At 38.3% G+C, this 25,798-nt stretch overlaps 1 protein-coding gene across 7 annotated transcripts in view; it reads right to left on the reverse strand.

Moving 5' to 3' along the window:
* Positions 1–25,798, reverse strand: part of Gprk2 (G protein-coupled receptor kinase 2) — a 270,691-nt gene that overhangs the window by 149,770 nt on the left and 95,123 nt on the right. For all 7 annotated transcript variants that reach the window (XM_067085346.1, XM_067085351.1, XM_067085350.1 and 4 more), the window contains exon 6: positions 19,191–19,395. In XM_067085346.1, the coding sequence (XP_066941447.1) occupies positions 19,191–19,395 (205 nt within the window). The remainder of the gene's footprint in view (positions 1–19,190; positions 19,396–25,798) is intronic.

A 25,798-nucleotide genomic window follows, 5' to 3' on the forward strand; every position in this document is an offset into this window, starting at 1 on the left:
AAGGAAAAAGGGCTGGGAGCTGGTCTGGTATTAGGGAAGTGGGTACTTACCAATCCATGAACTAGAAACCCTAGCCACTCCCACAGGCATGGCTACAGAGCACTTCATTGTCATTAAGAGTTGATAATATTTGGTTAGTGGAAATGAGAATTCAGGACTCCTGCTACCCTTTCCACTGCTAACTCATTACCTCTGCATGGGGTGACAAGAGTCCAACGTTGATTCAATAAGGAGGCTTCTCGTCTCTTCCTCAAGGAAAGTGTGTGTTCAACTATAACAATGGGGAGGGATAAGGAAATTATGGTTCCTTCTCACTCCTGGTTTGAGTATTACTTTCCTTTCATGCCAGAAACATTATGCAAAATTTCCTAAGGCAAGAGTTGGACACCCAGGAAGAATATATATCAATAGCCTTTAGTTCTCTTTGGGAGTTAACATACACACATGGCAGAGTCAATGCCAATTCCTAAAACAATTATTACAAAGATGTAACCCCTAGAAAATATGGTTCATCAACCCATATATTTTCTCATGATAAGGAATTTGGTTAACAAATGACCTCTTTGAAATTGTGGAGGAAAATCTGATACTTATGTATGATCAGTCAAAACCGAATTTACAAATGCAAACTGTCTGCAAGTGCTAATCAATGGACTATAATCTATCCTGAAAGAGTAAAATCACAGGGAATCAGAGTGCAGAGATCCTGAGTGTCTGTGTAACAAAAAGCCTGCTTATACATCAACAGAGAGGGCATGACAGTTACCCAATCTTCAAGGAAAATGTAGGCTAATAAAAAGCTGCTCAAGAGAGCATTAGGAAGTGCTATCATGCAAGTAAAAGAACATTCCAGCCTGAGTGAAACATGGACGTGGAAGAACATAACCTCTTAACACTCAGAGTATGAAAAAAAAAAAAAAAAAAAAAAAGTCTGTTGCACAAGCCAACACCCTACCATCCATTCATCCTGAGGACTGCATGCATACTGAAGGGAGGCAGCTGCATTAACTCTTAATTCAATGATGGGGGTGGGAAGTCCCTAACACTCATGAATGCTTGGTCCTCTGTGCTCTGTAACAAGCACTCATGAGTGTTTGGGACACCCTCCCCATCCCTTGTCACTGGGGGGACTGATTGAGGGTAAATACAACTCATTTGTTTAGCACCTGTGGAAGAGGTTCTCAAAAGCCCGTGATTAGCCAACAGAATGGACTTCCTTTCCCCTTACTCTCTTGGGGGTGTTGAGCAAGAAACAGTGCTACCTGCTTGCTAAACACGTGCACGTTCTTAGGCGTGTGTGGCACCAAGTACGTACTCTCTTCAGGGAAGTCTTTGAGCTCTTCCTCCTGTCTTTTTGGAGACACAAGACAGAACCTGGGCATCAAAAACCATCCAGTTGCACACGTGGGTGAGTGCTCTGTCCTCAAACTGTGCACATACTTCAGTTGTTTGGAGTGATATAATCCTGTTCATACATAGTCTACGGACCGTTGGGCAGGTAATCCTTCATTCTGTGATTCCTTGAAATACACTTGGTTGGAACATCTTGACCAGTTTTCTTGGTGAGACTCAGTCTTAGAATTGGGGTTGTTACAATGGCAGAGTGGTTCAAGACATCTTTTTTGGGGATACATCAGCTCGGGTAGGTGGTAGCGCCCAAGCAGGACAAGCAGACTCCTCTATGGTGACCTCTGGATTAAATGAGAGAGAGAACATTGTTCAAGTGGGTAGATATGAAGTAACCCATATTTGCCAGCCCCAGGTTAAAACAATCGCCTGCGGGTGACCACGAACCTCCGCCTCCCTTCAAAAACGAAAAGCACTCACAAAAAACTAAAGGGCTTCTTCCCTTCTATCCCTCCTCCCATATTGTTGAAGGGAAGATGATCTGGATGAGGAAAGCTCAACAAGGAGGGGCAATAATGGATAGAAAGCCCTTCCCTTTCTCACTTGGGTCCAGTTTCCTCCCTCAAGTGGTTGCGGTGGTCCTGTAACTCCTAGTGGCTACATCAACAGCAGGCAACATTGTAAGTCTTGAAGCAAAAGCAGATACAGTAGGTGACATCAAAAGGGTTGTAGCAGCAGCAGACTTTGCATGAGTAAATGGAATGAGTATGATCCCACATCTCTCAAATAGGCCCCTCTTTAGACTGACAAATAAATAGGTACATTTATAGATTTTAGGCATACAAGTCAAGCACTGGGCAACTAAGGGGCCCCTCCTTAGAATAGGAAGGCATTGGAAGGTCTTCAGTAGACAAGGGAAAGAAGCAGGCTAACACTAGACTGATACTCCTATCTATCACTTCCCAATAGCAGTACCATCTTCGTTACAACCTACTGAACAAGGCTGATTAATAAGAAAATAATGGGGAAATAAAAAGAAATGGAGGGGAAGCAAGAACAAATCCTTCAAACTCCACACTATAAGAAAAAAATAAAAAACTCAGAAAAAAAGCAAAAATACATGTTCAAATTTGCAGTCAGGAAGAGTGTAGCAATACATCCTCAAGTGGCAATGGCCAAAGAAAAAAGTGGCCACTGTCAGTCAGTAAGTGGTATTCCTCCACCCACTACTTTTAATCACCAATTAACTACCTTGCTGCTGTGTTCAACAATCAATTCCAGCTGGAGATGAAGGATACCCCTATATAACAAATGAAGGTTACTCCTATATAATAAATGAGATTGTATTTCTGTAGGAACAAAGAATCTTTTGGTCATGGGAATAGCATTAGTAAAACTAAACCCAAACTAAGAATAGTAAACTAAGCTATATGACGCATGCTTGAGTATATGCATGCTGCTGATCTTCCCTGAGCTTGTCAAGTACATAAGGCATAGTACCTGCTATTACTCTAAAGTACATGTCTCTCTTCAAATATTTAAAAATAAGTTCTGTAACATAATTACGACCCTACTGTAGAACACAAATGAACCACACAGTAAAAATGTAATGCTGGAAATACAGTCGACCCCTGCCTATTCGTGGTTTTGGATTTGCAGCTTCACCTACTTCAGGATTTCTCTGTGGAACATACAGTATATACTGTACACATTACAGTTAAACCACCATATTCGCAGGCAATGCGTACCACACCCCTACACCCCCACCCCCACTGCACAATAGCGAAAATCTGCAAATACTTAAAACCCTCTAAAAACACTTAGAACTGCCTACTTTGATAGTTCAAACACAAAAAAATAAAACCTCTCTAAAAATGCTTATACCTGAGTATTTTAATAGCTTTATCACAAAAAGTGCATTTAGTCATGAAAATTATATTAAAATACAGTAATTAGTGAATATTTCTCAGTGAAAATACAGTGAATGGGTGAATTTTCTCTGTGGAACATATACACATTAGTGTATATGTTCCACAGAAAAATCCACGAACAGGCGAGTCCGCTAATCGTGAGAGAGCGAATACGGGGGTTTACTGTATTTCCGGAAAATTTGCCATTCGCAGTCATTTTCATAAAGAAATATTCACAAATTACTCCATTTTCATATAATTTTTGTGACTAAATGCACTTTTTGTTCTAAAACTATTAAAATATTCAGGTATAGGCATTTTTAAAAGATTTTTTTTTTTTGTATTTTGAACTATCGAAAAATAGCAAAGCCCCCTTATTCGCAGGGGATGGGTACCACAGCCCACCCCCGAATAGCTAAAACCAGCGAATACTTAGAACCCTTCTAAAAACACTTACAACTGCCTACTTTGATAGTTCAAACACAAAAACAAACTAAAAATGCTTACACAGGTATTAACCCACTTACGATGGGGTTAGGTTCCAAAAAAACCATCGTTTTTTGGAAAAAACGTAAGAAATACCCAAACATATCTCGAACATAGCCTAGCCTACACTAGGGTATTCGGTACCATGTATATAGTACATATATATGGTAGCCTAGCCTAAACTATAAAGTATACTCTACACATACATGGTGTAGTAATTATTAATATCAGCTAATTCTGGAGGTTCATGCAAAGTGACTTATGATAATTCAGTGCAAAGAGAACTTGAATAACAAGAATTAGCTTAGCCTACACGATGGCACATTGTATATGTATACGGTAGCCTACATTATATATGCTGTAGTAACTGTACTGTATATTCACATATCGTATTAGACAAATGTCAACATAACGAATGTGCATCTTTTAAAATGTTATGCCTTAATTCACTGTATTCGATAATATTGTATATTCTTATGTTGCTTTTGTATTATAAATTGCGGTCATAGCGATCAATGTTTTCGTCTGGAAATCGTTTGTGCGGTGTTTATTTCCTCATATTTAATTCAGTTCAGAGCACTTTTCTTGCTTCTAGTTAGCGTAAATGAATCTTTAGATACTTTATTTATATGGGGGCAAGGTTATTTTTCGTTATACTAAGTATTTTTAAGTCAAAATATAAACTAAAATATGTCTCTCATTGTGAAATTAATTAATTTATTTTTTCGTTAATAGATGACGATGGCCATTTGGGGACATCTGTTTTGTGTAAAAAAATTCAAGATTCCGTTTGCTATTTTCACTTGATTTCATCATAATACGAGCCTTACGTATTTATCATTTATCAGAGTAAAAATAACAGTAGAGGTAATGTGCTCTTTCATGCCAGTAGTTTTGATTAAAGTACTTTCTCTCCCATTTTAATTATGATCGAGTTTCATCCATGTTGCCGATGCATGATAATTTACAGTATAGTCATTAACAGCTTGAACATTGTTTTCTCAGCTTCAGCTACAACTTGCAGCTTAAATTTGACAGTACAGTATATTTCGCTGACAATCTTTTATCCATACCAAATAGGGTATAATGTAAAAACATATCAGTCCTATTCTACTTAATGTCATTTGTGCTATAAGCTACAGTAATTGTTGATTACCATAACATGTTTGAAATACCAGGTAAACGGCTGTTGTTATCCAATTTGGTTATAAGCAAAACAACAGTTTCTTGGTCAGTTGTTTATGGCTGTAAGCATTTACGCAAGAGTATAACTAGAAGATGGGATAAAGAGATGGAGGAAAAGTTGTCAATTGTAATTTGGTCTCTCTCACTGCCTGATTATGCTGCTGCCTGCACCTGTGCAAAACGTTAAAATATTTTACAAATAATATTGTCTATCGATATTAATGGCTTACCCCACTGCAAAATCAAATTATCGTAAGGTGAATTATCATAACTCGAGCACTACCCGAGTATTTTAATAGTTTTACAACAAAAAGTGCATTTAGTCATGAAAATGAGATGAAAATACAGTAATTAGTGAATAATTCTCAGTGAAAAATACCACGAATGGGCGAATTTCTCACGACTAATGGGTACATATGTTCCACAGAGAAATCCGTGAATATGTGAGTTTCATGAGATCGCAAATACAGGGGGTTTACTGTAGGGAGTTACAAGCATTTTTAAGAGGGGTTTTAAATATTCATGGAATTGAGCTATTCACAGGGAGTAGTGGTACATATCCCCAACGAATACTGGGGGTCGACTTAGTTACTAAAAATGACATTTTTATGATAAAATAAAGTTTTAGATATACTTAAAGTAATTACATTGCTATCTATTAACCGGCAGCTAAAAATTTTGAAATTTAGGTGGGTTATTGACTATTTTGTTAGGCTGGGTGACTAGCCCCCATAATGTTCATGTGAGGAGGAGGGAGGGCTCCAATCATGCAATTACTTGCTAAGTATATATAAAACTTTATAATAAAAATGATAAGAGTAATTACACTGCTGTTTCCCACATTGATAGGAGGTGGGAAGCATGAACAAATCTACCCTCAAACATTGAGAATAGAAAAGATTTCTAGCATTAAAAATGCCTGTTGTGTCCTTACCTGATAAGGAAGCTGTTGCAGGAAGGTACTGCCTCTATTGGCGCTCTCCTCATCGTATAGTGGCGGGGTGGTACAGTATAGCCGAGGCATGCCTACTATATTAGTGGGTACCTTGTACCTAATTGCTGACAAAGGTAATAATGTTGCCTCTGTCCAGGGTACAGCACAGAAAACACAACAATGAAATAAACGTCACCTAATACCATAAAAACTTAAAAACCACTGCCCAACCTCGAAGGATTGGATGGAACTCCGGTACACTGTACCCCTGGGGCTCCCTTAAAAAATTCAATAACCTAAAATCAAGGCGAAGAAACGAAGAACGGAATGCTTCCTACGCTTCTTCCCCCAACACCACGCCAGCCACCGAAAATGGACCCAAAGTGCTGCAATTATCGTAAACTGTTTCAATTTCCTTCAAATAATGAGCCGCAAAGACTGACTGACATTTCCAAAAAGTCAACTGCAATATCGATTAGAGAGACAAATTATGCTTGAACACCAATGAAGTGGCTACAGCCCTAATTTCATGAGCCTTCACTTTACTCAATGGAAAAACCTCATCTTCAACATAAGAATGGGCTTCCAAGATAAGGTCTCTAAGGAAGAATGCCAGGCCATTCTTTGAAAGTGGCCAAGAAGGATTCTTAACAGAACACCATAAGGCATTTGAAGGACCACGAATCTTCTGTCTTCTGTGAAGATAAAACCTTAAGAGCTCTCACAGGACAATATTCTCTCTTCCTCATTTGAGCCTACAATCTCAGACAAACTTTTAATTGCAAAGGAATGAGGCCACGGATTGGAAATGGACTCGTTATTGACTAGAACTCCCAAAGAGAAGGAACAGACAGCAATCCCTTGGGAAAAACCAACTCTTTTGTCAATTTCATGGACCTCCCTGATTCGTTCTGTGGTCACTAAAGTGACTAGAAAAAGGGTCTTTCTAGTTAGATCTCTTAGGGAAATCAAATGCACAGGCTCAAATCAGGGCCCAGACAACCATGTAAGGACTACGTCCAAATTCCATGGCACTTCTGCTATCTCTTTCTGTCTCATGGTGTCAAATGATCTAATTAGATCAGATAAATCCTGACTAGAGGAAAGGTCCACTCCCCTGTGTCTGAAGACAGAGCTTAACATGGCCCTATATCCCTTGATCGTCGAGGATCACAGGTGTCTATAGGTTTTAAGATATAATAGAAAGCCTACTATTTCAGCTATAGATGTCTAAGAAGACGACACAATGCACTTTCTGCACCATTCTCTAAAAATTGTCCACTTAGCCTGATATACTCTATCAGAAGACTGCCACCTGCATTTCGCAATAGCTTGCAAAGCCGATCTTGAAAACCCCCTCTTTCTAAGACATTTCCTGATAAGTTTGTAGCCTGTCAGGCCCAGAATAGACAACCCATGATGAAAGTCCCAGAAGTGGGGTTGTTCTAGCAGATGAGGTTTTTGAGGTAGCAGCCTAGGACAGTCTGAGAGGTCAAGGAGGTCCGGGAACCATTCCTTTGTTAGCCAAAAGGGGGCCACTGGGATCGTTGACAGATTTTAGTGAGTCTGGAATTTATTGATCACCTGTCTTATCATACTGAATGGGGGAAAAAGCATAAAAATGACTGTTTGACTAGTCCTAAAGCATGGCATCGGTTGCCCACGCTAAAGGAAAGCAAAATAGGGGAAGACGATGGTTTCTGGAAGTTGCGAACAGGTCTATGACCAGAGTCCCCGATAACTTCCAAAGATCCAAGCAAACCTGAGGATCCAGAGCCCACTCCGTGGGTAACACATTTCCAATGACTTAATTCGTCCGCCAGAATGTTGAGCTTCCCTTGAATGAAGCACGTAAGAAGCTTGACTTGAAATTGCTCTGCCCAAAGCAGAAGATCCCTTGCCACCTTGTAAAGGGAGAAAGTGTGTCCCCCCCATTGGTTTTTGAGATATGACAGTGCAGTCGTACTGCTGGAGTGCACTGTGATTGTCTTGTTGCACAGTTCTTCTTTGAAAAATTGTAACCCAATATGAACTGCCTTCAATTCCCTGACATTTATATGCCAATGTCTTTGTTCTGGGGACCATGTCCCTGAAATTTCCTTGCTCCCCAACAGAGCTCCCCCACGTGGGTTCAATGCGTCTGAGAAGTCTTGGTAGGGGTTCTATGGAAGGAGGGATTTCCCTTGCGACAACCTTCCTTCTAACCTCCACCAGCGCAGATCCTCTTTTATCTCTGGAGTCACTCGGAACACAAAAGTCTGGGTATTTTTCCCTGTTCCAGCTGATTCTTAAGAAGAATTGAAGCGGTCTCATATAAAACCTGCCCAGGAGAAAGAATTGTTTTACGGATGATATCCCCAGAAGACTCATCCATTCGTTGGCGGAGCATTGGTCCAGAAGAAGAAATCTGTAAACTGTCCTGAGGCAAGACTCTGTCCCCTTTGGTGAGGGAAAAACCTGAAAACTCCGAGAGTCTATCATTATCCCTATATAAAGAATCCATTGTGATGGAATCAACTGAGACTTCTGAAAGTTGATCATCAATCCCTGCTCCTGGCTAGGAGAAGAGTCTTTTGAAGGTCCTCCAAACATTTCTCTTTCGATTGGGCCCAAAGTAGCCAATCGTCCAAGTAAAGGAGATCTTGATTCCCATCAGATGGAGCCACTTCGCTAGGGGGGTGAGAACTCTGATAAACACTTGAGGCGCCGTCGATAACCCAAAACATAGTGTGCGGAACTGGAACACTTTGTTCCCACACATGAACCTCAGAAACTTCCTTGATTCCCGATGTACTGGGACGCGGAAGTATGCATCCTGCATGTCTATTGATGTCATCCAGTCTCCCTGGCGAATGGATGACATGAAGGTTTGATTTGTGTTCATCTTGAATTTGTCTTTTGTATAAATCCAGGGGAGCCCATATTCTTTACATTCTATCGTCCCCTTCTTGAGAAGGGACAACACTTCCTTTGAGAGGGCCAAAGACTTCTTCGAACCTTTGGGGTAAGCTGACAATGTTATTGGAGGGCTGCTTAAAGGTGGCTTTTCTTTGAAGGGGATAGAATAGCCTTCCCTCAGTATGTTGACAATCCATGGCTCTGCCCCCCCCCCCCTTCTCCACTTATCCCAGGAGAGAAGGAGCCTGGCTCCTACAGAAGTTCGGAGGATGAAATTCTCTCTTGTGAGAGACAGAATGGGCCGAGGATCTCTTAATGGCTCTGGAGATAAACCCGCCGCAAGAATGGGATCTAAAAAAAATTTTTGTCTGCTGCCCTGAAAGGGCCAAGTCTGCAGTGGGGAGACTGTCCTGGAGGCATGAGGATTCAGTGGGGAAAACAGAAGGGACGACTTCTGCAAGGGAGTCACTCCCTTAGAGGTGTAGGAACATCACAGTTCTCTCTTTTTCAAGACTCCCATTATGTACAGGGAAGCTAACTCCTGGGAACCATCCCTGATCCCTTTATCGATACACGAGAGGACCCCCAGCCAGTTGGAGGCACTATCTTCAGGAATAGCAGAGCAGTCCTTAAGCTTACGGGCTGGAGAGCCCACTGCCCAATCAAGAAAACTCAAAACTTCAAACACCTTGAACAAGTTTTTAAGATGTGAGAGCTCCGTCGAACTGAACATGATCTTTGCTGAAGCAAAGGCAGATCTACGTGAGGAATCAACCAGCCTGAAGAAGTCTCTTTGGGAGGAGACAGAAACTCCCAAAGAAGGAGCTTCCCTGGTGGCATAAGAGAGCTGCCTCCTCTGAAAATCTAGAAGAAAGGAGCTGAAGATGGCTCTACCTTGTTCCCTCTTCTCCGCTAGCCATCCCTCAATAACACTGAAGGCTTTCTTAGCAGAAGAAGAAAGCACTAACTTAGGCAGTCTTGAAGAATCAGAAGACTGTGATTGCACAAGAAAAGCCAACGCAGGCAGAGAAGGAACTGCATGCGAAAAGCAATTCGGGAAGGTAGCAAGAGGATACCTTAGCAGAGATGCATAAACTGAAGGATGAGCTTCTTGAACAATAACTTCTTCTTCCTTGTCTGAGGATACAGGAGACAAAGCTAAGTCTGTAGGTTGGGAGGTCGACGGAGCCTTCTTCAACAGGCTCAAAATACTGTCAAGCTTGCTCTGAATCTGGTCTACCATGGAAGGCATTTGCTTGCTATAAGAGGGTAAAGCCTGAAGTGTGGGAGTCTGAGGCACAGATGAATGCCCAACTGCTTGAGGAACATTAACAGCAGCAGGAGTCAAAGCATCAGCGGCAGAAGCACGGCGAACTGAAGAGAGTGAGTGCTCTGATGCCAACGGAAGTTCAGGCACCTGAGGGAGCTCGGGCGCCAATGGGTGCTTAATCTTAGTTGGTGATCCATGAACTATTGAATGGACGGGCGAAGACGGGCACTCTGACACAGCAGTATGAGAAGGAGCCAATGAGCCCTGAAACGATTTTGGATGCTCAGAAGAAACCCAGCATTCGGCAGTCAAGGGAGCTTCTGGCACTGCAAGGCGCTCGTGAACCAAAGGAGTCTCGGGCGCATGAGGATTCTCAGAAGACATTCTAGAAGAAGAGCGCTTACAAAAAGCAGGACACTTGGAGGCTGCACTCTGACTATCTACCAAGGGAGGAATAGGAGGAAAATGCTCCGGACTGTCCCAATGACTGCAAGACGGAAGAGGACTGCGAACAGGCTCTTTGAATTTCTTACATGGCACTGGAGGAGAACACGACACATCACCAGCACGCCTTTTCAAAGGGTGTGACTCATCTGCAAAATGCCATTGGTGCCTGGGAGAAGAATCATCTGAGCAAGATGAAAGACGATGCACATCCAAGGATACGCCTTTCCAGTGGCGCCTGGCTGCAACCTGGGATTCAGCAACAGATTCAACCAAGGGGGCAACTACCCATGGGCAGACCCCACCGAACTCCCTTAGGCTACCAGTTTGACTCCTCCCAGGTTTAAGGGAGTATGACATTGACCTTTGCCTAGGAGAATCGGCAGGATGGGCAGCCACCTCTTCCACCAACACATCACTAACACTAGGCACAATCGGGTGCTCTACCAACACTGCCCTGGCACTAGAGGCAACAGGGCACTCCAGATCACTCTTATTGCCCATAAGGGCTTTAACTGAAAAGGCTAATTGTGCAATAGGTTTCACAATCAATTTGAACCTTTTATCAATTTTACACTTGAGGCTAGCAATGGTGTGGGGTTCGGAAGCGAGAGAGCTGGGTAAAGGATCTGGTTGCACAGCAGGAGAACTGGGTACGGGATCAACAGAAATAACAGGAACGTCAATCTTGATGTTAGCATTATCAATATCATGATCAACAAAAGACTTACTAATCCCTCTGGTGTCACTTTTCTCTTTTTATCTCTGGCAAGTTTATTTAAATGAGATCTTATAAGTCTTACTGTCCCAGTCTATACATTCATTACATCGTAAGTCTACTGAACAAACTTGATCCCTACAATCTGTGCAGATGGAATAGGAATCGTAAGATTCCTTAGTCAAATGCATATTGCAGCTGCTAGTCGAACTTGAGCCTGACATTTGGCAAACAGGTCAACTAAAGTCACAAACAGTAAACAAGGTAAAAGTCAAATTAATGAAATTCATAATTAAGGGCAAAAAACAGTCCAACTCTATCTAATAATGCCGAAAGGCTATCAAAGCAAGAATACTTCACCAAACACGATGAGAAATCAAAAGGAAAGACGAATTCCAAAATCAGAGCTGCTGCTAAAAGCTGATGTACAGCCATTAGCCAGCAGAAACAAACTGAATCCTTTTGCTAGTTGTTCCTCTCTTACCTTCAGAGTGGGCGGGGTTACTCACCTAGCCAAGCAAAACAGCGCGACCCATGAATTTCAAAATTTTTAGCTGCTGGTTAATAGAAACTATAGCAATGTAATTACTTGGTAAGGTATATAAAATCTTTATGTATACAGTGGACCCCAATGTTCGCACGGGTTGGGGACCACAACTGCCTGCGAATAGCTAAAATTCGTGAATACTGGAGACCCCTCTAAAAATGCTTATAACTGCCTATTTTAATAGTTCAAACACCGATGTATATCTTAAACTATCATCCTGAAACATTTTAATATTATTTCAAAGTCATCTAACAAAATTACTGTGCCCTTAAAAAAATATATGGCTTACAACCATGTGTGAACACTCCTACAACTGTTACTGTACTCTTGCCAAGGCAAAAATTAATTAAGTTATCCCTATATTAAGGCACATACATTTTTTTCATATAGTAGCATTCAAGCCTGTTTCTGTTAATGTAGATAGGGGTGACATTGGTACATTCTCAAGTACAGTACAGGGAACAGTTAAGTACTGTAATATACCTAATTATTTATTGGAAAAAATACACAAAATAATGAGAAGTTTAAGATTACATAAATCATATGGGTACTCACCAGTGATGAATGTTGACTGAAGATGATAAATTAGCTGTCCAGTCTGATGAATGATGGTGAAGATATGACTGCACAGCAAAGCAGAGGAGTTACATATCTCCTGGGGGCATCTCTTCCCTGCCTTCAGGCTCTTCGTCCACCAACTGCCCTTCTTCAGGGGCTCCAGGAGGCTTTGGAGGGTCATTCTTCATGAGCTTGAGAAACATGGTGATAGGCAGCGGCTGACGCTGCTTCTTCATGGTGGCGAGGAGGTTATCATAGGGCACTATGCACGCCTCAAAGGCATTTTAACACTATGGAGCGTTCCATAAAAGGATCCTATGCCTCAGTCGTCTCCTGTAGCTCCCTGGTTGCCCTTGTAATTCGGGACAGATGTTCCAAGGACAGGCCCTCATCCTCCCCCCCCCCCCATCCCCTGGACCTGCTGTGTCTTTTTCCTCACTGGCAGACTTCATCAGCTCTTCCAAATCCTGGTCTGTCAGGGGGGGGGGTCAGAGTGGGCATCAATGAGGGTGCTGACTTCATCCTCAGTGATGTCATCGAAGCCTTCTCCACCAAGCGTCCTCACCAATCAGACTGCCTTACCAATGGCCAAATGTTGAATTTCTTCAGGAGAGAAACCCTTATAATCGTGAACACACTGGCCACAACTTCTTCCAGCTTGCATTAAGGGTCTCCTTCTTCATATCCTTCAATGTTAGCTGATGACGATCAGACATGAGGCAATCGTGATTATGCCAATGCTCCTTCAGCGTAAATTCACTGTCATTGTTCACTGCCTTCACAAGGTGCTCGAGGGAGTTCCGGGTGTAGAGTACCTTGAAGGCACGGATCAAGACCTGGTTCACATAGGCTGGAGGAGAGAGGTGGTGTTGGCAGGGAGTAACTGGAGCTGGACTCCCTCGTAATAAAGAGCCAGAGGGTGGCCACCAGCAGTATTCATAACCAACAACTTGAACTCCATGCACACGTCGTTGAGGTAATCCTCAACTTGAGGGATGAAGCTCTGTATGCACCAGTTAGATGTAAGGATTTTGGTGATCCAGGCCTGCATCCAAAACACAGGCAGCAAGTTCTTGTTCTTATTCTTGAAGGGCCTGGGGTTTACAAACTTGTGTATGAGCCCTGGTTTCAGCATGAAGCCAGCAGCATTGCCACATATGATAAGGGTAACCCTATCCTTCTGGGCCTTAAACCCAGAGGCTCTGGCTTTGTCCTTCATGAGGTATGTCTGCGAAGGCATTTTTTTCCAGAAAAAGCCAGTCTTGTCAATACTGAACACCTGTTCTGGACAGCAGCCCTTGTCCCTGATGATTTTCTTGAAGGTCTGAGAATATTCTGCAGCAGCTTCTGTGTCTGCCAATGCCATTTCTCCATGCAGAGAAACATGCCATTTCCCCATCCAGAGAAACAGACTTAAGGTGGAACCGCTTCTGGAAATGGTGGAACCACCCCTTGCTGGCCTAAAAACCTTCAGGAGCTGATGATGGTCCTGCTTCTTCCTATTCTTCTTCAGCAGGGTCGTTAAAGCCTATGAAGTCTACTTCCCATAAGTTGCTGCTTTCTGTAACAGTTGAAAACTGCTAGAACAGTAGTCATGCCTTCTCAAGGATGATGATGTTGTCGAGGGGGATGTTCTTCTTACGGCAGTCCGTGATCCACAATGCCAAGGCTGACTCCATCCTCACGATGTTATCATGCACAGTGAAAACCATCTTGGCACTACTGCAGAAGCTAGTATCCACGGTCTTCCTTATATCCGCCTCTTTCTTCTTGATGTACCAGATGGTTCTCTCACTCACACCATAATGGTGGGCTACTGAGGTGTAAGTTTTCCCTTCCTTCAGCATTTTCAGAAGTTTTACCTTCTCCTGGAACATCATGACATTCTTCTGGTGCTTAGGCGCACTGCCAGAAACCTTAGAAGGAGGAAGGCGTTTAGGAGGCATCTTAGGGCACGATTAAAAGAGATATGCAAAGTACTGCAGTATACTGTGCACTACACAGATGCGCAACAACTTGTTCGCACAGGAGAGGTCTATACGTTGAACTGGTAGAGGTGCGGGCTCCACACCTCTCTCTCTCCGTGAGACAAAGTCCTGGGGGGTTTAGTCAATCAGCACCAAGGAAAATGACTTGCACTCCTGGAATGCTGGAATGGCTTCTTTGCAAATGCCAGCCAATAGCGTGACAAGTAGCACTGCGGCTAGGTATTTCAGCTTTCCAAGCAGCATTTTCTTTGCCGCGACCTTTGTAATTACAATTGGCGCTTTGTTTGGCGAACATTAAAAAAAAAAAAATACATTTTATTGATATTTAGCTGCGTTTACATTAATATTAATATCTGAAAATTAGTAAATTTTTTTATCAAAAAAAAGGTAAATAATAAAAAAAATAAAATTAAAATAGTTAGTTTTAGATATGCTCTACAAAAATATCTCATCCTAAAACACTTCATGTAATATCATTTCAAAGTCATCTTACAACATTATTCTCAAAAACATACAGTTTGACTTACAACTATGCATGAACACTCCTACAAATGTTACTGTACTCTTACCAAGACAAAAACTAATAAAGTTATTGCTATACAGTATTCAAGCACGTACATTTTCTTTCATACAGTATTCAAGCCTTACCGTTTTCTGTTAAAATAGACGGGTGACATTGGTACATTGTTTGGCGAACATTTTTTAAGAAAAAACTATACACTTTATTGATATTTTACCATGTTTATATTAATATTATTTGAAAATTAGTACAGTAAGCCATTTTTTTATCATAAAAAATGTATTTTATCAAGAAAATAAAATTAAAATAATTACAGGCAGTCCCCGGTTAACAGCGGGCTCAGTTAACAGCGATCCGGTTTTATGGGGCTTGTCTAGCGACGAAAATCGGCAATTTTCGGCGCCGAAAATCGCCAATTTCCACTTATTGGCATCGATAATTGGGTACTGGTGCCGATACATACCTAACAGAGGCACTGATAACCAAAAATTGGCGCTTTTCAGCGCCAATAACCCCTGAAAATCGCTGAAAAAGTGCCAGAATTTTTCATCATCACACCCTCAGAAACGGAACCCAGCCAATAACCGGGGACTGCCTGTAGCAAATATTTTATATATGCTCTACTGCATTTATTAATTTTTTTTTTTTTTTAATAAGTGGTATCACTTTCTGTATTTCCCTTTATAGTACTTCCTCTTCTTCCTAATGAACACCATATTCTTTGGATCCTTGAATTTCAAGTCAATGGTCCCTGTGGGCTTGTTCCATAAGAATAGGTTTCATTTACCGAATAATAATAATAATACGAAAAAATCAGCGAGTAGGCAAATTTTCTTTGAATTATTTGGAGTTATGTTCCACAGAAAAATTTGCAAATTGGTCAATATGCGAATCCTGAAACGGGGATAGTCGCGGGTTCACTGTACGTGTGCATGCATGCTTCATTTGCCAAATTCTTTTTTTATAAAAAGGTTAGAAAAGCAAAACTTAATGTACATAATTATAGTTAAATATTAGATGCAAAACACATACAACTGCAGCTTTATGATAAAAAAAAAAAGATAAGATAGAGCAAACATGAACAGGCTTGGTAAACTGAGCTCTGTACCAACAGTCATGTTTCAGTGGTAAGCACTTGTTGTGCTCTCTCTCTATCTGTCAGTGGGGGTAGAACTGACACTGACTGTGGTGCCTCTTAGATGAACATTTAAAAACACTGCAGTGTGACTTGTTTCAAAAATGCACTCACTCCCTATCTGAATGACTTTTGGAAACAAAACCAGTAACATGTTAGGGGGGGGGGGGGGAAAGGCATTAAAATTTTGCTCAAATGGTCTGTTTATACCATGAAACGTAGATGCAAAAATGCCATTTAGACTAGGCTAGGCTGGCTAAGTTCGTGTGTACTCAGCTCCATAGGCATTGCTGATGAGTAAGTATGACTTAATTATCATAAGTAAGTCTTTTAAAATGATGGAAAGAGAAAATATGCTATGTAACAGAAGATGAACCTGCAACTGCATAACCTATAGTAAATCAAGGTCATTATTATTTTCCCCATAAATAATTAAACAGTTGTATAAATCATAATAATGCTTAATGTTATTCTGGGACCAAAACAATTTAAAATAACATAACTAAAGTATGACAATTAAGGAAGATTTTTGTTTCAACAAGTGTTTTTAAATGCCATTTATTGGTCTGGCACTTTTGCCAGTCCAGCAACCAGTCAATTTCTTTGATCTTGGATTATTGGAGTCGTAATATATTTGCTTTAAATTTATTCTGATTTTCCTTTAAAGCCACTTGATTTTTTCCTTCCCTGCATTTATGCTACTGGCTGACTCTCTTATCATCATCTTTCTATCACTCTACATTAAACAAGCCTGCAGCAACTTATTTGTAAAGTAAGTCTCACATGGTGTACAATCTTTTCTTTAATGCTGTCCACACTTTTAATCAAAATAAAGTCAATATGTATTTCAGCTTCTCAACTAGTATGCTGTCAACTTCTCTCTTGGCTTTTTAAACATTTTGTTTGACAAAATTCGATCCTTGGGTTTGGCAAAATTACAATACTGCTTGTTAAACTTGATTTCTACTCCTAGGCTATATCTGTCTGTAACATACTACACCTTTATTCTTAGGTAGTCACTTAGGTCTTCTCTTGTCAGTATCCCATCTGACTGTAGCACTTCAGTCAGTAACTGCATCTGACAGCCTTTCCCACAAGTCTTACTCCTCCTCTTCTGGTCTTCCTGACTGCGAGTACACTAAAAAACATAATTACCTTTTTTCCCTACAATCATTTTGATCTTCATTATTCTTCAGCAATTTCACCCTTGACCAGTATGCTGCTTAATTTTACCTTGTCTCACCCCTTTTCCACAAGAATTTGCATTTCTCAGCATCAACACCAATAGATTTTGTGCTAGCATCTTTATACCTTACCTCCTTAGCACAAAAATGTCCACATCTTTCTTGCCAGCATTGCCACAACTTTTTTTCTGCCATAGTGCTCAGTTTCAATGGACTTGCCACTTACACATATCAAAATATTCTTTGCATCCCCCCATATACTTAGAAGGCTGCTGAGTGGGAGGGCAATTTAGTTCTCAGAACTCAAATGTTATTTTAGAAATGAGAACTTTTACAAGCTCTGTATGCCCTTACTAATGAAGTTAACCCACCCAGTTTACTCCAAGCACTGGACTGGCTATTGAAAAATTAAATCATTTTCAGTTTTATAACCCAAGGAATAGGAGTTTCGATAAGGGTGGAAGAAAGTATAGTATGTTAAAGTGTCAGCTGATATGCAAAGTGGGCAAAGAGCAAGTGCCATACTTGAGGTGTTCTGGCCACTCTTAGAAGCCCTATATCCTTGATGGTAGTATCTTAGTGGGTAATAGGTGCCTTGCCCAACCTACGACCTAAAACACTTAGAAACAATAACTATTTTCAGCTGCATTCCATAATATCCATTTTTATTATAAAGCTAATTCACATTTTTTCTCATTTTTTTCATTACATTCATGATCTTGAATTATTCCTATGCTTACCAAAATAAAAGCAAGTAATATCAATGCATTAATGGTGTCTCTTCTGCTTTTTCAATTCACTGTTAATTCAGAATAGTCTACTTTTAGAGTATACTGTAATAAATTATAAAAAAAAAAATACACATACTGTACAGTTTTAATGGCTTCTATGTTGTTTATACTTGGTGTAACTACTGGCTCATGTCTTTTGAGAAACTTCGAACGAAAATGTCAGAAAATGCTGCACAAAGGTTATGTGTTATACATAAAACCTCATATATTTATAACATTGATAAAATTAATGCAACCTGTTTTCGGTTATTTGTCCTTCCTTAACTAGAATACAGTTCTCCATTATGGATGTCTCCTGCAAGAGATATAACTCTCTTACATGGAGGGGTTTGTGGTGGTAGGTTTGTGTGTCCTAACATTAGCAGTTGTGACTTGAACGGATAGTCTATCATTTATCAATTTTTCATAAATATTTTAACATGGGACTTTTGCTATTACAATTGACCACTGATCCTCTTTTCCTCCTGAGAGCGACCAGAGTTGCTGAACAGCAGCATCAATATGTCGTAACTGTGCCACGCTGTCGAACTTCTCAATTCCCGAGGTCTTTTATTCCTCACACCGTTGAACTGTGGAACAGTCTCCCTGAGGATGTTGTGCAATTAGAACCTCATACGTTCAAGCAAAGATGCAATGCATTACTATCCTAAAACAATTCACCTTGTACTTTAATAATTTACTGTATTTATATTTTTACCGATTTATTTATTAGCTATCTCTTTTTCTAATGACTGGTTTCTTCTTTCTGTATTTCTTATTATCTTCTGTGATTTCTTTCAAATGAACACCATATTCTTGGAAGCTTCAATTTCAAGTCGATGGCCATATACGCTTGTTCCATGTGAATAGGGTTCAGATTTGTAATAATAATAATAATAATAATAATAATAATAATAATAATAATAATAATAATAATAATAAAAACTTAATGACCTTAAAAAGCAACGCTTAATTTAAAAAATATCCAGGAACAGGTTAGCATGGAATGAAGGACACGTATGTGACCTTTCTTCCTAAACTTTCTTACAATATCATTAATAAGAATAATATACAACAGTACATTTACAAAGGGAAAATTAAGACTCCAGCTTTCCTGGACTGACAAAAAAAATATACTGCTAAAATGGGCAAACTAATGTTTTAACACCGGACAGATATATTGGTAAAAGTGGAAACTATTCTAACAAGTATAAAAATAATTTATCAGAAAAAATATATAAAAAGCGCACAAAACAAAAATGAAATTTTAACTTTTCAAACTACCTATGTACTTACTACAAATCTGGAATTTATTTTCTGGAGAATTTGTTTCTCAATAAGCACCATTGCTTCCCCTTTTCTCTTCTTTATTCTCTTTTTTTCTAACTTTTTGCAAGCGTACATCTTCCCTGTTGCTCTTACTTGGCATGCACATACCTCACCAAATCCTCCTTTGCCAAGAACTCTGTACATTCGGAAAGTTTTGTATGTAACCGGTTGACTGTAGGAGTGAAATGGGAAACTGGTTAGTTTCTAAAATACTATAAAGACATAGAACCATGCAGTAAGAATTATACAAATATCACTAACATTGGTTAACCAATGCTGCTCACTAATTCTGAAACTGTCTTGGCCTTAATTTCCTATGATAGGTAAAATTGGAAAATTAGGCGGCAACTAAACAGTTCAACTGGACTTGTACACATTTGCATATACAGAAATCAAAGCGGATTTCTTGTTAACAAGATCCATGAATGTTCACAATGACCACTTTGATTAAAAGCTTTAACAACAACAATTACAATGCTGTACCAAATGCAGTACACAAAACTATGCTTTAAATGGAATTTAAGTGAACAGTATTCAGATAAGATGAAAATTGCAATCTTACAAAAATTCTGGCAGATACAAGAAATTTCATGCAATTGTACATTATTTACAACTTATGAGTGGAGACATAAAACCAAGCTTTGATATAACATATTCACTGGCTTTCATATGATCTAAATATTTTTTCCTGAAATCCATTTTTTCAATACAAACTATTCTTCTAATATAGCCTATCTAAGTTGTGCCTGAATCCCAGACATGCCAATTCTCTTGTAGAAGAAAAGGATCACGTTGGTTAACCCAAGCGAATCTGGTCCCTTGGTTCCCAATAGCTAACTGAATCATTCTTTGTGTAGTTTGATTCAGCTGCAATGGAGCCAATGTGTTGGGAGTAGGGCAGTTCTGATAAAAGTAATGACTTTGTACTAAATAAATAAATTTTGCTTTGTAAAATACCATTTTTGTTTCATTACAAACTCATTATTATTAAACAGAGACTGAATGGCAACTTAGGTTGGACACACCAAGCTACAGATGCTATGGAGTCAAAAAGGACCTACAGGGACAATGGAGCTCTTGGTCAAAGTGTTAAGAATGCAAAGCTCCAAGAGGAACATGGGATCAAGAACTGGACTGGAACCATTTGGAAAATTTGGAGGAACATAAGAATGGATGTGAATGAAAATAACATGAAAGACAAACCCCTTGTAAAGAAACCAATTAGCCACAGTTAAGGAAATTAGGAAGATGCACCTCCACAGCAGAAACTCATTTTGTGAAATTTAGGTCAGTGAGCAGTAAACAAACAAGATGATGATATACCAGTACAGGTAGTGCTTGAGTTACGATAATTTGCCTTAACAAAATTCAATTTTGCAATGGGGTAGCAATTAATATCGATATAACAATATTTAGAAAATATTTTTAAATTTCACACAGGCGCAAGCAGCAGCATACATCAGGCAGTGAGAGAGACCAAATTCTCTTCCTCCATCTCTTTATCCCATCTTCCAGTTAAAAAAGTAAAAGAGAATGATAAAAGTATGATTAGTATACTCTTGCATATGTGCATACAACCATAAACAACAGAAGAAGAAACAGCTGTTTTGCTAATAACAACCGAATCAGATAACAGCAGCTGTTTTATCTGTATTTCAACCACCGTACGGTAGGTAAACAATTACTGTAGTTTTGTTACAAATGACATTGAGCAGAATTGGACTGATATATTTCTACATTATACCTGTATAGTAAACGCCCCGTATTTGTGGTCTTAGGATTCGCGGATTTCTCTATGGAACATACATACGCATTATTCACTGAAAATTTGCCCATTCACGGTATTTTTCACTGAGAAATATTCACTAATTACTGTATTTTCATCTCATTTTTATGACTAAATGCACTTTTTGCGATAAAAGTATTGTTAGTAAAATTATACTCTTGTAAATGCGTACAGCCATAAACAACCGAACGAGAAACTCTTGTTCTGCTTATCACTGAATCAGATAACAACAGTTGTTTTGCTTGTATTTCAACCATCGTATGATAATAAACAATTACCGTAGTTATGGTACAAATGACGTTAAGTAGAATAGGACTGGTGTATGTTTACATTACAGTATACCCTTGTTCGGTATGGATAAAACATCGGCAAGGAAACATACTGCTAAATTTATGCTGCAAGTTGTAGCTGAAGCTGAGAAAACAATGTTCAAGCTGCTAATGACTATAAATTATCATGCACCAGCAACATGGATGAAACTCGACGGCAATTAAAATTGGAGAGAAAGTATTTTAATCAAAACTACTGGGCATGAAAGAACACATTACTGCTATTTTTACGCAGATAAATGATAAATACATAAAGCTCGTATTATGATGAAATCAAGTGAAAATAGAGAACAGAATCTTGATTTTTTTACACAAAACAAAAAAATTACTTTCACAACGAGACGTATTTAAGTTATATTTCGACTTAAAAACACTTCATATAACAAAAAATAACCTTGCCCCATATGAATAAAGTATCTAGAGATTCATTTACGCTAACTAGAGGCAAGAAAAGCGCTCTGAACCGAGTTACATACGGTGAAATTAACTCACCTCGTAATCGATTTCCAAACCAAAACATTGATCGCAATTTACAATACAAAAGCAATATAAGAATATATACAGTATTACTGGATACAGTGAATTAAGGCATATTTTAAAAGATCCATGGAAAAGATGAATATTCGTTATGTTGATGTTTGTATAATACAATATATGAACATAGATTACAGTATAATGTAGGTTAGGCTACTGTATATGTACAGTATATGATATACCAAAGTTTAGGCTAAGCTAATTCTTGTGTTATTCAACTTCTCTTTGTACTGAATTATCATAAGTCACTTTGCATGAACCTCCACAATTAGCTGATATTAATAATTACCATACCGTGTATGTATAGAGTATACTTTCATAGTGTAGGCTAGGCTACCATATTTGTATACATGGTACTGAATACCCTAGTGTAGGCTAGGCTATATTTGAGATACTTTTTTTCCAACAAACGATGGGTTTTTTGGAACCTAACCCCATCTTAAGTAGGATAATACCTGTATAAACATTTTTAGTTTCTATTATTGTGTTTGAACTATCAAAACAGGAACTTCTAAGTGTCTTTAAAAGAGGTGTAAGTATTCGTGGGTTTTAGCTATTTGCAGTGGGGGTGTGGTATGTATCCCCCGCGAGTACGGGGGTTTACTGTATTCGCTATGGAGAAAATATCAGCAAAGAAATATAATACTGCTAAATTTAAGCTTAAAGTTGTAGCTGCAACTGAGAAACCAATGTTCAAGCTGCTAATGACTATAAATTATCTTGCATCGGCAACATGGATAAAACTCAACCGTAAATAAAACTGGAGAGAAAAGTTTTCAATGAAAACTACTGGGCATGAAAGAACACATATTACCGCTGTTTTCACGCCAATAAAAGATAAATACGTATAGCTCATATTATAATGAAATCAATTAAAAATAGCGAATAGATTCTTGAATTTTTTATACAAAACAAACATGTCCCAGTGGCCAACGTCATCTATTAACGAAAAAATAGCTAAATTAACCCTCTAACTCCGAGCCTCTATTTACAAAAGTGTCTCCCGTATGCCGGCAGCGTTTGGGAGTTAGCGCCGAAGCGGAAAAGAAGTTTTTTTCAAAAAATCACAGCAAGCTTAGTTTTTAAGATTAAGAGTTCATTTTTGGCTCCTTTTTTTGTCATTGCCTGAGGTTTAGTATGCAACCATCAGAAATGAAAAAAATATCATTATCATATATAAATATTGAAATATATGACAGCGCAAAAAAAAATTTCATATATAATTGTATACAAATCGCGCTGTGAGCAAAATGGTTAAAGCTAACGAGTTATTTTTTTTTCTTTGTATTGTACACTAAATTGCAATGATTTTGGTATATAACAAATTGTAAAACGATCAAAAGCAACACAGAGAAAATATTAACACAAAATGATGCATGAATTAGTTCTGCGGACGTAAAAAAGTTTTTTCAAAAATTCACCATAAATCGAAATATTGTGCTAGAGACTTCCCGTTTGTTGCAAAATGAAGGTAATTGATTGAATATTACTAGACTGTAAGTGTTTTAGCTTACAATTGCAGTTTTCAACCATTTTGGTTGAGTTAAAGTTGACCGAAAGTAGAATTTTTTCTATTTATCGTGATTTCTATGAAAATATTTCAAAACTGATAAAAGCTACAACCATGAGTTATTTTTGTTGTATTCTACATGAAATTGCGCATTTTCCATATATAAAACCTTATGTAACGACTAAAATTAAACGGTGCAAACATTACGACAAAGTGACGAAAGAATTTCTGACATGTTCGGCAGAGTTACAGCGCGGACATAAGGAAAAAGTTTTTTAAAAAATTCACCATAAATTGAAATATTGTGCTAGAGACTTCCAGTTTGTTGCAAAATGAAGGTACATGATTGAATATTACTAGACTGTAAGAGTTTTAGCTTACAATTGCGTGTTTCGATCATTTCAGTCGAGTTAAAGTTGACCAAAGGTTGAAATTTTGGCACTTATCATGATTTATATGAAAATATTTCAAAACTAATAAAAGATACAACTATGAGTTATTTTCTGTTGTATTCTACATGAAATTGTGCACATTTTCATATATAAAAATTTATGTAACGACTAATATAAAATGGTGCAAATATTACGATAAAGTGACAAAAGAATTTCTGAGATGTTCGGCAGAGTTACAGCGCGCAGACGTAAGGAAAAAATTTTTTTTTTTTTTTTAAATTCACCATAAATCGAAATATTGTGCTAGAGACTTCCAGTTTGTTGCAAAATGAAGGTACATGATTGAATATTACTAGAATGTAAGAGTTTTAGCTTACAATTGCGTTTTTCAACCATTTCGGTCGAGTTAAAGTTGACCGAAGGTTGAAATTTTGGCACTTATCGTGATTTATATGGAAATATTTCAAAACTGATAAAAGCTACAACTATGAGTTATTTTCTTTTGTATTCAACATGAAATTGCGCACATTTCCATATATAAAACTTTATGTAACAACTAATATAAACCAGTGACAAATTTCTGAGATGTTCGACAAAGTGACAAAAAATGAAGGTACATGAATTTACTGAGATGTTCAATTCCGTTTTTCGACCATTTCGGTCGAGTTAAAGTTGACCAAAGTTTGAAATTTTGTTTTATATGGAAATATTTCAAAACTGATAGAAGCTACAACCATCGTTATTTTCTGTTGTATTCTACATGAAATTGCGCACATTTCCATATATAAAACTTTATGTAACAACTAATATAAAATGGTGCAAACATTACGACAAAATGAAAAATTTCTGAAATTTTGTTTTTCAAAAAATTCACCATAAATCAAAATATTGTGCTAGAGACTTCCAATTTGTTGCAAAATGAAGGTAAATGATTGAATATTACTAGAATGTAAGAGTTTTAGGTTACAATTGCGTTTTTCAACCATTTTGGTCGAGTCAAAAGTTGACCGAAGGTTGAAATTTTTGTAGTCGACGTATGGTACGTCCATTCGGCACCCAACAGACAATTTTAGTCGACGTACAATACGTCCAGTCGGCGTTTAAGGGTTAATTTCACAACGAGACGTATTTAAGTTAGATTTTGACTTAAAAAAACACTTTGTATAATGAAAAATAACCTTGTCCCATATAAATAAAGTATCTAGAGATTCATTTATGCTAACTAGATGCAAGAAAAGTGCTCTGAACTGAGTTAAATACGGTGAAATAAACTTACCACAAAATAGATTTCGAACCAAAACATTGATCGCTATGATCATATTTTATAATACAAAGGCAAAATGAGAATACATACAATATTAGTGGATACAGTGAATTAAAGCATAAATTTTTAAAAGATATATATGAAAAGATACGTATTCATTATGCTGATGTTTGTATAATACAATATTAGCATGTGAATATAGAGTACAGTATAATATAGGCTAGATTACCATATATGCATATGATATACCATATTGTAGGCTAAGCTAATTTTTGTTTGTTATTCAGTTCTCTTTGTACTGAATTATCAAAGGTCAATCTGCATGAACCTACAGAATTAGCTGATATTAATAATTACTATACTGTATATGTATAGAGTATACTTTATAGTGTAGGCTAGGCTACCATATATGTATAGATGGTACTGAATACCCTAGTGTAGGCTAGGCTATATTCGTGATACGTTTTTTCCAACAGACGATGGGTTTTTTTAAACCTAAACCCATTGTAAGTAGGATAATACCTGTACAATGAATTACACACCATGAAAGCATTACCAGTAATAGGGTACCCAACCCTTAATGTATTAACTCAAAATCATTTGAAATGTCAAATTTTAAATCAGTTTGTATTTTTCATAACTAACAAACCTTTGATCTTAACGTAGGATAAATTCTCTGGCGCTAGCAGGAGTTTGGTTAAAAATAACACAAGGAATTGGTGGCACCAAGGGTCAGCCAATAGGGGAGGAGGAGGAGGAT

This window comes from Macrobrachium rosenbergii, chromosome 42 (assembly GCF_040412425.1).
Source record: "Macrobrachium rosenbergii isolate ZJJX-2024 chromosome 42, ASM4041242v1, whole genome shotgun sequence".
NCBI classification, from domain to species: Eukaryota; Metazoa; Arthropoda; class Malacostraca; order Decapoda; family Palaemonidae; genus Macrobrachium; species Macrobrachium rosenbergii.